Source organism: Anabas testudineus, chromosome 24, assembly GCF_900324465.2.
Source record: "Anabas testudineus chromosome 24, fAnaTes1.2, whole genome shotgun sequence".
Classification (NCBI taxonomy): Eukaryota; Metazoa; Chordata; class Actinopteri; order Anabantiformes; family Anabantidae; genus Anabas; species Anabas testudineus.
In genome coordinates, this window is record NC_046632.1 from 5,641,603 (window position 1) to 5,657,344 (window position 15,742).

At 42.9% G+C, this 15,742-nt stretch overlaps 1 protein-coding gene across 1 annotated transcript; it reads right to left on the minus strand.

Moving 5' to 3' along the window:
• Positions 1 to 5,604: 5,604 nt before the first annotated feature.
• On the minus strand, positions 5,605 to 14,285 carry LOC113149021 (hormonally up-regulated neu tumor-associated kinase). Its single transcript, XM_026340832.1, has 11 exons — positions 13,660 to 14,285; positions 12,144 to 12,266; positions 11,803 to 11,972; positions 10,130 to 10,185; positions 9,860 to 9,998; positions 9,592 to 9,719; positions 8,114 to 8,249; positions 7,623 to 7,800; positions 7,400 to 7,483; positions 6,841 to 7,135; positions 5,605 to 6,746 (listed from the first exon to the last, which is right to left on the minus strand). The coding sequence occupies exons 1-11, from the start codon at positions 13,918 to 13,920 to the stop codon at positions 5,977 to 5,979; spliced, it is 2,340 nt and encodes a 779-aa protein (XP_026196617.1). The 5' UTR covers positions 13,921 to 14,285; the 3' UTR covers positions 5,605 to 5,976.
• Between the last annotated feature and the right edge of the window lie 1,457 nt (positions 14,286 to 15,742).

Genomic DNA, 15,742 nt, shown 5'->3' on the forward strand with positions numbered 1-15,742 from the left:
CAAGCTGTTGAAATTGTTGTTGTATAATGCTGCTCTGGCAAACACTCCAGAGCTTCAGTGTGGCTACTTGTAATGTTGTATTTAACCAGAGAAAGAAAGGCGTGTCCACAACAAATAAAAGTACATTTTCTTTAACTATGTCACTGTGTCACAGTCTAAAACGTGTTTGTGATGCTTAATCAAAGCCTGGGTAAAGCCGAGGTTCATTTCATATCCACTAGAGACCAGCAAAATGCTTTGCATCATAGGTTGTTGTGTTTGGGTCTGCAAAGCCACACACTAGTCCGAGTTCTCATGACTACCACAATATGACTTCACCACCTAAGTAAGGCACAAGCATCGCCTTCCAGAAGACACTTCTACCCACGTTCTCTAGCCCACTCTCAGTTGATCTCCCATTTAAAGGCAACTCCCAATAACTCAAAACGCTGCTTTTGAAATGAGTAGGTGGGAAGAAGGTTTAACTTCAAACTTAAAAATGAAGAAAATAAATAGAGAAAAACCCTGAAAACCTTCTGCCATACTCTCCTCTCTGTAAGTATTTTACCTTTCATAGTTACTTGTGCAGGTCTATACAGTACCTGCAGCCTTTTTTTACTGTCTCTACTAGTGAGTCTGTGGAGGTAGACATTGATTCAATGCTGCTGTTCTCAGTTAGAACAAAATATGAAAGCATGTGAGCAATTTACAGTATATTCAAATTTTATTTGATTTCCAAATTAATACATCTAGTGTAGGATCCATCCATCCATCGCCTTCTCATGGAATGTGATGAAAAATGCAGAGAAGGGGCAGTAGAAGAAAGCTGCATTAGCAGCACAACCTGCACAATATAAACCCTCCAGCAGAGGGGGGTGTAGATCAACAGATGGAGCAGCTGACGTGGTTTTATACTGAGTGTTTTCTGGTTAGTACATTGGAAGATTTGGGAGTAGAGAATAATAAAATACAGTTTTTAGTTCTTTTTTTTTTTTTTTCCCAAAATGAGTTTCACAGGTAACACAGCAGTTTGGTTTTTATAGTCTTCTTCACAGTGTGAATGTTTGTTGAACTTAACACCTCTGAATCACGAGGTTCTGCTCTCTGTTACAGACTTCATTAGTAATTGATCGTCTCCTAACCCACAAGTTTGTCTGGCAGAAAAGCCTAATGTGTGTGTGTGTGTGTGTGTGTGTGTGTTTCTTTTAATCACCTTCTCGCGCACAGCAGCTCCTAAAACCCCACGGGGAACACGCTGGAAAAGAGTTAGTGAAAACTGTCAAACATAGAAACCCACAGCTCTTAAATTGTCTTGAAGAGAAAGAGCCAGAGATCATCAAAGGGAGAAACTATACGGAGAGTTTGCCTTTAATAAACGTTGTATATCACACAGTGGGTATGTTTGAAAGTGGAGGCCTGCTGTGTATGTCTTGGATCGGCCCTCTGTAGTGAACGTGTAGGTGCTGAGTTCTGCCTGTCAAAACAGCTGGCAGCAGAACCTGATGGACGCTTATCTTGACGGGATCTTTTTCATCCAGAAATATGACTCTCGTCGAGCAATGATTCATCCAAACAATCTGCTGTAACCAAGCCAGAGGGCTGCTCGTCCGTTAAATGTGTGATCCACCTCTTTGTCTGGGGACGGCTTAATGCAGCAGGGTTCTGGACGCTTTATAAAGGTCGTGTGACTTAAGGTCACTGTCAAAACTTAATCCACTGTTTTCCCTGTTTTTAAAAAATGGAGATTTTAACGTGCCAAATAGTCAAACAAGTTTCACAGACACTGGAAAGTTTTTTTTTTTATTGTTCAAAGTGATCTTACATCCAAAATCTTTCAAACAGTGACCGTCTGCAGGTTTGAAATAATCCAAATATGGATTGCAACAACCACATTTAACAACAAAAACAAAAACAAAAAGAAGAATAAGAAGAAAAAGCAAATGTCTGCAGTCGATTTCTAAGCACGGTGAACTTCTCCACTGTTGAGCCATATGTTCAGTAGATCCCAGATAGTCATATTTTTTCCAAATAGACTCCCTCCCCTCACTAAGAAGCCGCAAACGGTTTCAGAACCTCCCTTTTCAGCAGGGATGGCGAGTTTATGACACTCAAAGCATAGGTTTGGCTATCTTTTAAGTAGTCAGTTCAAAAAGCTGGCACTGACCTTCCAGTGAGTTTGTGAAAGATTTATAAATTGCACTAGTTTATTAAATAGGTCACTAATGCTTTATGGATGAGTCAGTAAGATAGAATACGATGTTTGTGTTGCCAGGATAATCTTTGTATTCTCCTCCAGCGAGACTCTTATTTTTTATTTAAATAAATGTGTTATATCATAATAAATGACTTGAAAGTGGGAAACGAAGTAATTACTCATTTTATTAACTGGGGTTTAAAAAATGAGTACAGTACAAGCCAAAGCCGTGCCCACTCCTCAGGTGGAAAAGACACAGTTGTCAAATCTATTCAGTAATGAGCCACTAAAATAAAATGTATATATTGTAGTATAATGTTATATTATTATTATAATCATTATTCACATTTGAACTGAGTGCTTTGTAGAACTGGTTTAAATTACCAAGACAGACATCCCTGACTTTGTCACCTTTACTTTCTTTTTTACTGAGAACCTGCTGTGAAGACTGGGCTCTCCTGTGTTGGGGTTAAAGTGACACAGTGTCCCTCTGGTCAGGGCGTCTTTTAGTCGATTAGCTGGTGTTGATTGTGAACTGACAGTTAATCAGAGGTGGCATCAATTAAACAGTGTTGGGCTCAAGTTGCTGCCCTGCGTTACTGGACGTTTTGTGCGCCGATGACCCCCTGACTCATACACACACATATACACACACACATAGTCGGTGGCGAGCAGCCGCAGCCTAGTTAACCACCGCACCACCCTGGACCGCACCCCCTGTGAGGTAACACTCAATTATGGATGACCATCATTAGTAACCAGACCCGCCAGAACACAGGCTCGCCCAGACACACACACACACACACACACACTTAGATGGGCACAGAGATAATTCTCAGAGACACCCAAGACTATTGAAGTGCTAATGGAGTAACACCATCCATATATTTCATAACAACCTGTAATCCTTCGACCTACAGGTCACCACAGGTGCACATTTTCCATGTCAGCATCATAATTAGCTAATTTAAATCAACTTCAGATTTATTTTATTTAAAAATGAAACTTCTACCTTCCTACCCAGTGTATTTGGAAGATTTGATGATGAGCGCAGCTACCTGTTGCTCCTTGTGTGGCAGCTCTAAAGAGCAAACACAAAGGCCACATCTCTCGTCAGTCATTAACACGGGGATTAAGCTGCTATGCATCAAAATGATGCCACACGCAGCCATGCATCCACAATGTGTCGCACATTCATCGCCAGTGTAAGGTTTCAGCTTTCAAAGTGGAATCTGGGTATGTCAATTATGAGTGTTTCACATCTTCCTCTCTCTCCTCCTCTTCTTTTTTCCCCCATTCATGTTTCCCAGAGGAGGCTTCTTGTGAATGTCTAACTTATGACACGACACACAGAAGGCCTCACTGGCTCTCTGCTGTGTTCACTGACATGCAAACTATTATGAAGCAGGTCAGAACATTAACGGCATAAAATTCTATTAGTGTTAATTACAAACAGTTTTTTTTATAAATGTAGAGATTTCAAGAAAAGAAGAGAGAAAAGATGGAAATAACACAGAGAAGTGGAGCTAATAAGTAACTTTGTCAACTCCCGAAGCAATCATCAGACGAAGCATCTGCCATGTAGACAGGTCCAGACCTGTTTTGTGTCTTTAGTAATGCTAACAAACCCCTATGAACACACAGATGACCAACTCCCAGTGACTACAACTAATCGTCTCTATAGCATCTCTCTTAATGAGGCATGACAGGAGCTGAAACTTCGCTGCAGTTTAACCCACATTCAGCGGTTTTAGCAAAGGGGAATAGGAGAAATGGAACCAAGATCACGTGAACACGGGACATTTGTATAGTGCAGTCAAAGATCAAAGGTCAGAATACATCTCAGGAAAAGAGAAAGTCGGTCGAGAAGGGCGTTGAAGTAAACAGTGACACTCAATCTATAGAGTTCGTTAAGCTTGGCCCCGAGGCCCCGATGTACGATCAGGAGTGAGATTTCCAAGTACTGACACGTAAACCACGAGTTGACTTTCACTTTGCTCTGTTTTTGTGGTTGCTCTCATCGGATGAGAATGATCGAGCACGTGTCAGTGATGAGCAGCCGTGAACGCATCAAGCCGCGTTCTCATGTCGTTTTGCGTTTCAGACGTAACAGACGTTTGCGTGCATGTAAACGAAATGTTTAAGTAGCCATGGATCCATTCTTACGTGCCACATGCATTATTGATAGATTTTCCATATGTTGTTTGTCCACCACTTCAGCACGTGTCCCCTTCAGATCCAGTCCTAACAAGTTCTCAGTGAGCGGGACACATGCTTCTTCATCTTCATTAGACCTTCAAACATCTCCAGCATCTAAATCCAAATCTAAATTATTTCTGTGTATATTTGTGCTTATGTAGGAGGACCACAAAGAAATGACTTTTTTTGGCTTCTGGATTATAATTTTTAAGAAAAGTGTTAGATTTACTTAACTTGGCGAGTTGACCGTTACCCAGCTCTTCTTGTTTAGTGTATTACTATTGTGCAGCGTGACTGTCTGCTACAGTATCACAGCTTAGCGGTTCATATCACTGTTAAGTAGCCAGAGAGGTAACTGGAGTGGGGGACGTATCAACATCAGTGGGTTCAATCTGTCCTCATTGGGCACACGCACCTCAGCAACTCACGCACACACACACACACACACACACACACACACACACACACACACACACACACACACACACACACACACACACACACACACACACACACACACACACACAAACAGAGTATCAGGTAGCAGCTCCTGAATTATTTAGTGGTCACAAAGAGCGTCAAGAAGCAGCAACCAGATTCTTCCACATCTTTGCAGTGCACCTGAATATTAATGCTCCAGAGACTGTGACGTGCACAGACAGCGAGGAGCCAGAGGGAATATGAGCGAGAAGACGTTTTAATTGACAGATACAGATCATTTGCTCAATAACAAGTTGAAATGATCTTTACCTGAGACAAAATGATGTAACTGTGGGAGCAGTTATGTCTTCTTGTATGTTTCATCTGTTAACATATATCTTTCTTCATTATGTTTTATTTGGTTGTGGTGTTGGTTGAAGAACTTGATAAATGAGTGTAGATGAAATTCCACTGGTACATTTAGAGAGATGTTGATTATCATACTTTGATCACATGAATAAATACTGCAAATCACAGTCAAATGCTGTAGTAAACATGACAGTTTACAGGAAAGTCTTGAAACCCAGTTGCCATTAGCACTTAAAGACATTTAGTCACTTGGTAAAATTATTGCTGCAACAACTAAAGTAAATGCATGTATATCACTATTTTTACTGTAGTGTATTCTTGACTGAGCAACGACTTTAACAAAGGAACTTGCTACAAACCCACGTAACATGAAGTTAAGGTAGAAATGAGGCAGGTTTTTATTTTGACTTTCAATGTTAGTACAAAAATGTTACAGTAAACACAAACCGAATAGAACCATGAGTGTATGTGCGTCCATGCACTTCACATTGTGATGGGTGGAAATCAACATGATGAAATTCATGAAGAAAATGGATAACAGTAAATAATCTCAAAGGCCAACTGACTTTGGCACTTCAGCATATACGTGGAGTCTTGTAGGTGAACAATGAACGGAAGTTTTTTTGTTTTTGTAGCTGCCATTTGCACATTTCTCCAAGTGTAACACCACTGAGTCAGTACTCTGATAACTCCTGTAATTGCATGTGGTCATTTATAAGTCTTCTCTTCTACCTTTCACTTCTATCTTTGCTCATTTCTTTACAAGCCAGCACATCTGAATTGAACTCTGCCTCTTGTGCCCTGCCACCTGTATGTCAGTAGTCCATGCTTTGTAACTGGTTCTTCTTGTCACCTTTCCCCTGCAGGGCTGCAGGAAGCAGTGGCAGATTCAGGTCTGCCACCCTGCGCTGGAGAGAAGAGCGCAACTGAACTGAGTTCCTCTTAGCTCCATTCATCACTCCTCCTGTCGTCCCTCTCTCTGCTCCTCCTGCTACAGACAGTTCTCTTCTCTTGCCCCTCTCTTGCCTTAGGCTCTTGATGACCAAAGTATGTTGTCTCTGCATGGGAAAGGCAGGAGGTTTAGAGCCATTAACCAGGAGACCTGGGGGTCCAGGCCGAGTCAACCCAACCCACGTCATCTTCCTGCCTCGTCCCTCTTTCAGCCCCATGTTTCTCAAGCGTGGTAGGTGAGCAGAGGGTGACGTCTGGGTTGTCTCCACTATGCCCAAGTGGTCTCTGTCTGAAGACTGTGTGGTGTGTGTATCAACCTCCAGGAGCATCCTGGGAGAGATGCCATTCTTCTCTGATGAGTAAAACGTCTGCAGCTTCTCCAGTCGCTCGTTGATGCTCAGGTCCTGAGAATGGTCGTCATGGTGGCGGCTGTCGTGCAAAGAGTCTGACCCACGTTCTGCTGTCCCGTCCGACTGCGTCGTCCTGAGCGGGTGTGTGTGTCGGATCGGTCTCGATGTGCCGCTGTCTCTGGTTGGCTCAGCGGGTAGGGGGACTTGGCAGGGAGCAGAGTCACAGAGTTGAGATGCAGAGCTTTTAGGTGGAGAAAGATGGACAAGTTCCCTGTCTCCAAACACTGACAGTGGGACACACAAACATACAGATACAGTATATCATACCGTACTGTAGATGTGCACCGCTTTGTTTTTATAGGTTCAATAAATTCTTACCATCAGGAAAGACCACTTCTCTCTCCAGGGTGATGGCGATATCCTCATCAATGCCTCCATCCTCTGCCAACAGAGGGGCAGGGGAGTCTGCGGGAAGGTGAGGGGGTAACGGAGGTGAGGCTGAGTGAGGAAGCTGGGGTAGTGATGGAGAGGGCGGGCGGTTCCCATCGTCCTCTCTGTGGTCCTTTCTGTACAGGTCCCCAGTCCTCTTCCTGTTGCTCTCATATTCAGCTGTCTCTTGAGCCCTCAGAGACCTGCTAGTCTGCTTACAGCTCTTTTCATTGGTCGGTTCATTCTAAACACAAACCGTGATTAGTTAATAATTAGAACAATTTGAATATTTTTAACTGGGGTAATAAAACCCTCACATAATATCACCTCAAATAGCAGGTTGTCAGACTTATTGTTGCACTAGAGACTCACCGTCAACATGAGCCCATGGCTAATAATAAACTACAGCACCCGGCTGTTTTAGGAAATTACTTAATGAAATAAAACATTATCTATTAGAGTATGTTTGTTATTGTGTTTATTATGTTATAGACAGCGTCAGTATTACCTGTTGCTGAGTCTTTGGTTCGCCGTTGTTCCTCTCTCTCCATGTACTCTTGATCGGAAGACTCCAGTCAATGGTGTCCAGCTTCTGTCAAATCAGTCATTTAGAACTGTTACACTGACCTGTTTTTATTGTACATTACTGGAATCAGAAAAAGAATGAACTTGTATTTCAGTATGTTGTGTATGTGCATGCATGTATGTATGTATGCAAATGAGGTGTGAACCTTGGCGGCCTTGGCTCCTTTCTGGCTGCTGTTGAGCTTGTTGAGCAGCAGGTGATAGTAGGCCATGACAGCAGAGGGTCGGTTGGTGGTGAGCGTGTGTATGATTTCTGAGGGGGAGTAGCCCAGTGTCTCTGTCATGTGTGCCAGCACAGATGAGTTGAGATCCTCTGGACACAACCTGTAAAAACAAGAAAGGAGGGGGATGGAGAAACATTGACAAAGATAACGTGTGAGAAGTGGAGCCAAGTGATACAAGTGTTTCAGTCACACTTTAATATGCAAAGTCGTTACCCTTCTCACACAAAAATGCTCATTCTTCTAGAATAGTTGCTGTGTTTTCCTCTCTGGTTGTTTTGCCTTCAGAGTATTTGTGTCTCACAGTATAAAATATTTCGTGTAATATATAAATATTTGTATGTATCATGCTATTTTCAAGAATATGATGAACCAGACAGCTGTCACCTTAAGGTGTGTTTGTAGGTACACAGTACCTGTTTTTATATGAAAGTGTGTGTAGTGGTTTCTTGGCATATCCTTCATTGATCCACCTCTCCTCCATTGCAGTTCTAACACTGGGTCTCTTAGCTGGGTCTGGCTCCAGGAGCGATAACACATATGACACTGCACCTGCAACAGCACAGATATATATACTGTAATTTTCTTGAAGGGAGTGAATGTTTCTCTTCTTCTCATTAAAAGGTTGTTAGCATTTACAATATGTCGGGTTGGATTTTCTGTGTGTGTGTTTGATGCACACCTAAGGTAGTACTGATCCTGCATGGCCAAGCAGACCAGACAAAAGGACCCGGTGTTACACAACTACCCTAAGCTGCCAGACTGGTGTCACTCATTGTGACCCTACTGACGACAGCATTGAGAGAGACAGGACTTCCTATCCGAGGACCAATTAAGTCTGTCTGGGTTGATAGTTTGACTCCTGATGGGGATTCCTGATAAGCTCCTCAGTCAGATGAACAGATAACCCTCAAACAGCATCACTGACGTGTAAGATAAGACCGCTTCATTCAACTTGATGCTGCCAGGCGCCTTGCGCTTAACGGAAAAGTCAAAGCAACTTTTCTTGCTTTGTAAAGTGATAATTGCATATGGAACAGTGAACATAAGAATTATAGAGAACACTATTACCGTACACTTTGTAAACCAATTGCTCTGAGATTGTGGATGTGTTGCTCAGACAACACGCTTAACACGGCTTCGTAGGATTACATACTCAGCTAACTTGGTTATCCACGTATGAGGAACAGGGCCATGCACAGTGTTAGATAAGAGTTTCAAAAGCTGGTGAAAAACAACTCCACGCTGAAGCAGAAACAAGTCTGACTTTGAATGTAGATGTCTCAGTTGCCCGCCTGTGGCAGTGATACAGCCACTAATCTGACCTTGTCACAGTTTCAGAGCCGTGCTGGTTTTCCCCACAGTAACAGGAGCTATGTTTGTTTGTGGTGACATGGCGCCATGACAGAGTGTAATAGAGTGACTATGTGTGAGAGAGAGACCAAAATGAAGCAGAGAAACAAACACACTAAGGCCACAGTGGACTTGGTAGAGAACAAGTGGAAGAGGTAAAAAAAATAAATAAGTGAAACGTGCTTTTCTTCAATTCTGTGTCAAGATAGGTCTGTGGTCTGTGGAAAGATGCCTGAATCCCAATTTGCACCGAGTTATTTCTAGCGTTTGAACAAAGGTTCCACTAGGAGCTGAGACTTACTCAGGATATCACATCCAAGTCAGATTTTATCTGTGCATAGCTCTGAGTACCCGCGTGCTGATCTAAAACTCAGGAAAACGTTTCCAGATGGAAATTCAATCATTATAGGAACCTGTTCCATTTTGAATGTTTCAATATAAAGTTTAGGATCTATCTCAGTGCATTTTTTTAAATTATGGTCAGCACAAAAACCAGCGACTGACATTTACATCTGATTCAAACACTCAAACATGCAGCTACCTTTGCTGATGTCACTGGGGATGCTACTGATCTCTCCGTTGACCATCTTCTGGTGAAGCTGTTTGATGTTGAAAGGCTCCACGGTGAAGGGCAAAGTTCCTGTCAGCATGGCAAACATGCTTACTCCTCTGTACACACACACACACACACACACACACACACTCTAATTAGTCCCAAAAAGCAAATAGACACACAGAAAAAAAATAAAGTTATGATGGAACAGGCCAGACAGCCTCCTCAACAGACACACTGAGACTTCATCACTTACACAGACCAGACATCCACTTTGGGACCATACTTCCTGTGAGCGAGCAACTCAGGGGCTGCGTAGGCAGGACTACCACACTGGGTGTTGAGAAGCTCCAGGGACAAAGATTCAGGCTTCAAAGTGTTACTCAGGCCAAAGTCTGTGTAAAACATTTTTTTTAGTGTCTCACTGCACATTTACAGATTCACTCATTTCTTTAATAACCTGGTATGTTTGCAGTCCCACACTGTCAGTCAGACATCACAGGAGAAAGAGGGATCGTTAACGTACCCACAATCTTAATGTTGTTATGTTTGTCCAGGAGGAAGTTTTCGATCTTTAAATCTCTGCAGAAGAAAAGACAAAGAGATGTTAGGCGAGAAAAGAAGAAGTGGACCACTACTACTACTACTGTCACCTGGAAAAGTTGCCTCATTCCTCCGAAAGCACAGCAGCCTCACCACCAACCATGGCTCTCGCTCTAAAACTACCGAGCTAAATGAAAATCTGTGGTTACACAAGAGAGAGATCCCCTATAAACTGAAGCCTGGGAATCAGCTATGTTCCTTTCATCTGCCTTCATCTAACCAACAGACACTCCAGATCCCCAAAAATCCAGAGAACACCACTCACATAACTCAGGAAAAGTTCAAAGACAGATGCAGGAAGAGAGCGCGAAGAGAGTGAGAGCAGACATTGTCATAAAGGGGGAAAATGTATGCGGTGAACCTAGTGAATGTGGGTGGCAGGATCTGTGTTTAAGTGTAAATTTTCCATTTATTTCCAGTTTAATCATCTCTGTGTGGGACTGTGGCGGAGAGTGGATGTGTGAGCGTGTGGGTGTGTGTGTGTGTGTGTGTTCGCTTGTGAGAGAAAGAGGTGCTGTTGAAGGGTCGAGAGCGACATCGTTGAGGGACTTCATTAGAGAGGAAGTCCATGATGTTGTGATGATGTGTGAATCATGGCGCCGGCGCAGGATGATGAGGTCATTGTCTGGTAATCACATTCCCACCTTCAGAGGAGCCAAGGTCTTAAACCAAATCCCAGAGTTGTGCATGTTGTGTGTGGTTGCGCCCTGCGTGTGTATTAGTGTGTGTATTGGCTCTACAACACCTACAAATAATAAAATGCCACTAAAATAACAGTCCCGACTCCCACACTGCACTGTGCCACATATTGCCTCTCCTATGCGGTGTTTCTTCCTCTGTAGGCTGTTAATGCCCTGCAAACTACCCTGTGTGTGTCTGCGCGTATGGGCCACAGGTGTGTTTGTGTGCACGTTATTTGAATCTACAAGATGTGATTCCCAACATTCGCCATGCTGGGAGCAGCTACTGCTGCTGTTTGGCCAAATCTCTAATCGGGCTCAGCTGAAAAAAGCCAAACTTTCTACATTACAAGCTCCTTTTTGGCCTGAGCACTACTAAAAACTCCTTCAGCAAGCATTGTTTCACACGCAAAAAGGACTTGTACGTGCCAAGATTAAAAACTGTGCTGACATTTTTAAACAGCATTTCAGTGACGGTGACCAGTTTCATATTTATATAGTCATTTAAAAATTTCCTCTTTTACATCATGTAGAAAACTTTCCTTTGAATGTTACTTGGTGTGCAATATGGATTTTCCTCAAATACGTCCAAGTAACAAGCTACAAATGATTAAGTGCACATTTACTCCTGGCACCACGGTGGCGGGGCTACCAACAGCTAGAAGGTCCGCGGTTTGACTCCGGCCAGACTGTTCTCCTCTTGCTTGTGTGGCTTTTCTCCACGTAGTCTGGTTTCCTCCCACAGTCCAAAGACATGCATTTAGGTTAACTAGTGACTCTCACCCCAACTGGTCAAGGCAGATGGCCGCCCACCCTGCCTGTGACCCCAAAGTCAGTATTTTGGAAAGATTATTCAAATCTGTCACGTCAGATATTCACATTATATGTCAGAAACTGTGTGCATGCGCAGTCTCACCTGTGTACAATGCCGTGTTTATGCAGGTGCTCCACTGCAGAGAGGATCTGCCGGGTGTAGCGCCGCACTTCCCTCTCCTCCAGCCTCTTCCTCTCACAGATCCTGTCCATCAGGTCTCCTCCAGCACAGAGCTCCATGGCCATGTAGTAACTGTTTTCTGTCTCCAGAGTCTGAAACACAAGATCATGTGTGCAGTACGTTAACCGTGTACGTGAACACAATACCAGCAGTTTTAGCAGTACTTTTACAGCAGATGATGTAATATGTGCCGCAGATCGTTTGTACATTATGTGAGTGAGTGTTTACTTGTGTGTTTTTTTGTTTGTTTGTTTGTTTGTTACCTCCAACAGGATGACAATATGAGGATGCCGAACCATCTGATGAATTCGAGGTTCTCTCTTCATGTTCTTCAGCACGTATGAGTCCTGCCGTGCTTTCTTTTTGTCAATCACTTTTATGGCTACCTAAACACACACACAAATGTTTCTTTGAATCACTCATGAGGACTTTGACTTTTATTAACTTCCATTGACTTCCATTCTATTTCCTGCAGACTTACCCAGGCCTAAACCTAACCTTGCCCTAATCTAACCTTAAATTAAATGATTTACCTGGTGCACAGTGAAGGTGCTGTTCCCACAATGTGAGTGTGAAAACAGGTTTGAGCTGTAGTGGTGATAAACATTTACTCAAATAAACACATGACAGATTTGTGTCTTGCATTTGGAAATTCATCCTAAATTTTCTGGAAATGGGATTTGCAGATGGTCAAACTACATCACTCTATACTATACCCTTGATTTTAATATTTTACTGATAAGGAACTGGAACTAGAATTAGGAAAAAAAGAAAAAGAGCAAAGTCAATAAACCCTTTCTGGATAATGGAAAAAAAGATTTTCTCAGAAAATGAAGTCAACTTTTGTTATGCTTACTGCTTCCAGTGCTGAGAACTTTAAGTTTGACGGATAACTTTGGCAACTAATGTTCTCTTATCAATTTCCTGTCCAGATGTGATGATGGAAAGCATTCACAAGTACTTGGCCAACAGAAAAACTACGATTCCTGAAGATGATCTCTGCTCACAATGATTCAGCTTTGTCTCAGATAACTAATCAGAACAACACTTGGAGGTGACGACAGTAAATAGTTTGTAGAATCTGGAGGGTTCAGTTTATTAACACTGTTTTTAAGAAGGTGTATAATAACTGTGTGTACATTATGTCTTTGTTTTCATATTTGCTTCATCTCCACAAGTCTTGTACCTGCAGCGGGTAACAGGAGTTAAGTGGAGCAAACACCCCCCCAGAGACAAGCTTGGTCATTGCCTTGGCAACCAGCTCGTGTACACATGAGCTGGGGTCAGGGACCCAGTGACCGATGAAAGACAGTTTTACACTCACACACAATTAAATGTGTTGTGTACACCATCCAAATGTCCAGCTATACAGTCCCAGTTTAGAGCCACATACCAAAAACACAAAATCTAAATATTAGCATCTTTTTTTTTTTACTGACTCCTGAAATCTCATTTTAAGCATTTGACATTTTTACTGTTCAGACACGTCCACTGCAGACATTAAATATGATTACAATACTGTTTCTTTCCCATTATGGTAATAAAATAGGTGAACTGTACATAGACATCACTAAGAGCTCGTACACATAACAGAAATAATGACAGGCCAGTGCCTTCTTGAAATTTAAGTGGCAATAATTATTGGGTACTTAGAAAAGTTGTAACCATGTAATCATAATCTTGTTCGGTGATGTCTCCCTGGCCAGTGAGACATCACTGCAGCCTGAATCACTTCATGTCTCCTCACTCTAATTCCAAAAACAGGGAGGAAGCACTGACCTTTTCCCCCGTGCCAATGTGTAGCCCCTCCATCACTTTGGCAAAGGAGCCCTTGTTGATCATTTTTCCCACCAGGTACGATCCCACCCGCTTGGAGTGGGGAAAACCCCGCAGCAGCTCCCTGGGGACCTTCAGAGAGGGAAAAGGGAGCCGCTCGCGACCCAACACCGAGGCTTCCCACTGAGACAACCCACATTCTCCTTCACCCTCTCCCTCAGCCACCATGTCCCCCAGAGCAGGTTTCACTGCTGCGACTGGCATCGCAGACAGGGCCCACACCCCATGTGGTCGCCTTTCACACGCACATCAGATTCAAAAACAGGACAGTCCACATGGAACACACGTTCCAACGCACACGAGCACGCATAAACATACACGCACAATGGTTTGGTTGACTTCAAAGAGGAGAATGTGGCTAAAAACAGCGGTGGGACCAAAATCCCTTCCTCAGGAGCAGGTGCGGTGTCCTCAGTGACAGATCTCTGTTATCCTTCCACTCCAAGGTATATCCTTCACTCCAGTCTGTTAGATGACTCTGCTTTTCTTCTTGGGTTGTTTTATATCTTTTATAAAGTACAAGTGCCTCAAAGGTGTCTCTCTTTCAACCCAACTGTGCTGCACTCAGTGCTGGCTTCTGCCTCTTTCTCTCACTCTGTCTCTCTCTGCCAGTTAGTGGATGATTAACTGTTGTGTTCTCAGGTCAGCTCCAGTGATGAGGATGACATTCTACACCGTAATTACCCCCCCCCCACACACACACACCCCCCATTGCACACACCAAGGTGCACACACACACGCAGTTACACAGTAACTCTTTTACTTTACTTGCTTGACTTCTCTTTGAAATAGAGCGTCACGTTTCTGTCTATTTTAGCTACAAACCAACACAATCAGGTAAGTTGCTGTGAGCTACAGTATATGTCTATAAGAGCAAAGAGAACCTCTAATAGTGACTTATTAGGATGTTGCATTTTGTTTCTTTCAATGAGGCCACACTCGTTTATATTCTGGAGCTCTGCTGCGATAGCTTTGGACAACATACAGTTCTATTTTTTTTATTTTTATTATTTATCCACAACCTCTTTTTACCCTCTGCCTGAAATGGTTGATTTTAGCTCTTGTCTTTTTAAGGCCCCCCTAAAACACCAAATCCACTTTATTCTGAGTGGCAAGTTTGCAGAAGCTGCACGAGCAGAATGGTGGAAAAATGCAAATATGTAGATTATAGACATAGAGAGCCAAAATAGAGCTCAGTTTCTGGATTGATGACTGTCCATTAATTGGACTTTTGGGAACATTGGTAGAAAAAAGCATGTTCATTTGTGAGCTTCTGTGTGCCACTAAGAAAATAAGTGTATTGGCCCAAAAGTTAAAATCATTCCTTCAAATGTGTCATGACTCCAAACTTTGGCTCCATACCGGGAAATCAGTCAATTCTTTTCTTTCTGTTTTTTTTGGACTTGATTTGTGAATTTACATGTACGCACTCAAACTGGAGTAGGAGAATTTGAAGCAGCATCGACTCTGATTTAACTTTGGCGACATGTGCCGTGGTGATCAGTGGAAGGCAGCATTGAGGTTTTGCTCTGACGAGTGATGGCCGGCGTGCGCGTCTGCTCTTCTACCACTGTGTGTCTTAATAAGCATATATGCGTGTGTGCGCACGCCAGGGTCAGATTGCAGTGTGTTGCTGCTCGATTCATCCTCACTCAGCTGATGAAAGGCGGGATAGAGCTTTATATCCGACATGTAACCCAATGCACTCACGCACTCTCAAACACACACGCACAACCTTACACAACCTTAAACTGAGCGACTGGAGTTGCCAAGTGCAGTGTCTAGAGTTACCTTAATTTCTTTTTAAGCATGTTGATACTGCATAATTTGATTTGGCATTCACAGCAAATGCACAGTTGCAGCAGCCATGACAGTCTACTTCCCTCTTTTAATAGGCTCAGGCACCATTAAACATGGTGTAATCACAATTAAAACACTATTAAACTACTCTTCTCCCTTTATATGACCATACCAAGATGCAGTCAGCAAACCTGACCAACTCAGCTCCATACCTTTTTTAGTCTTA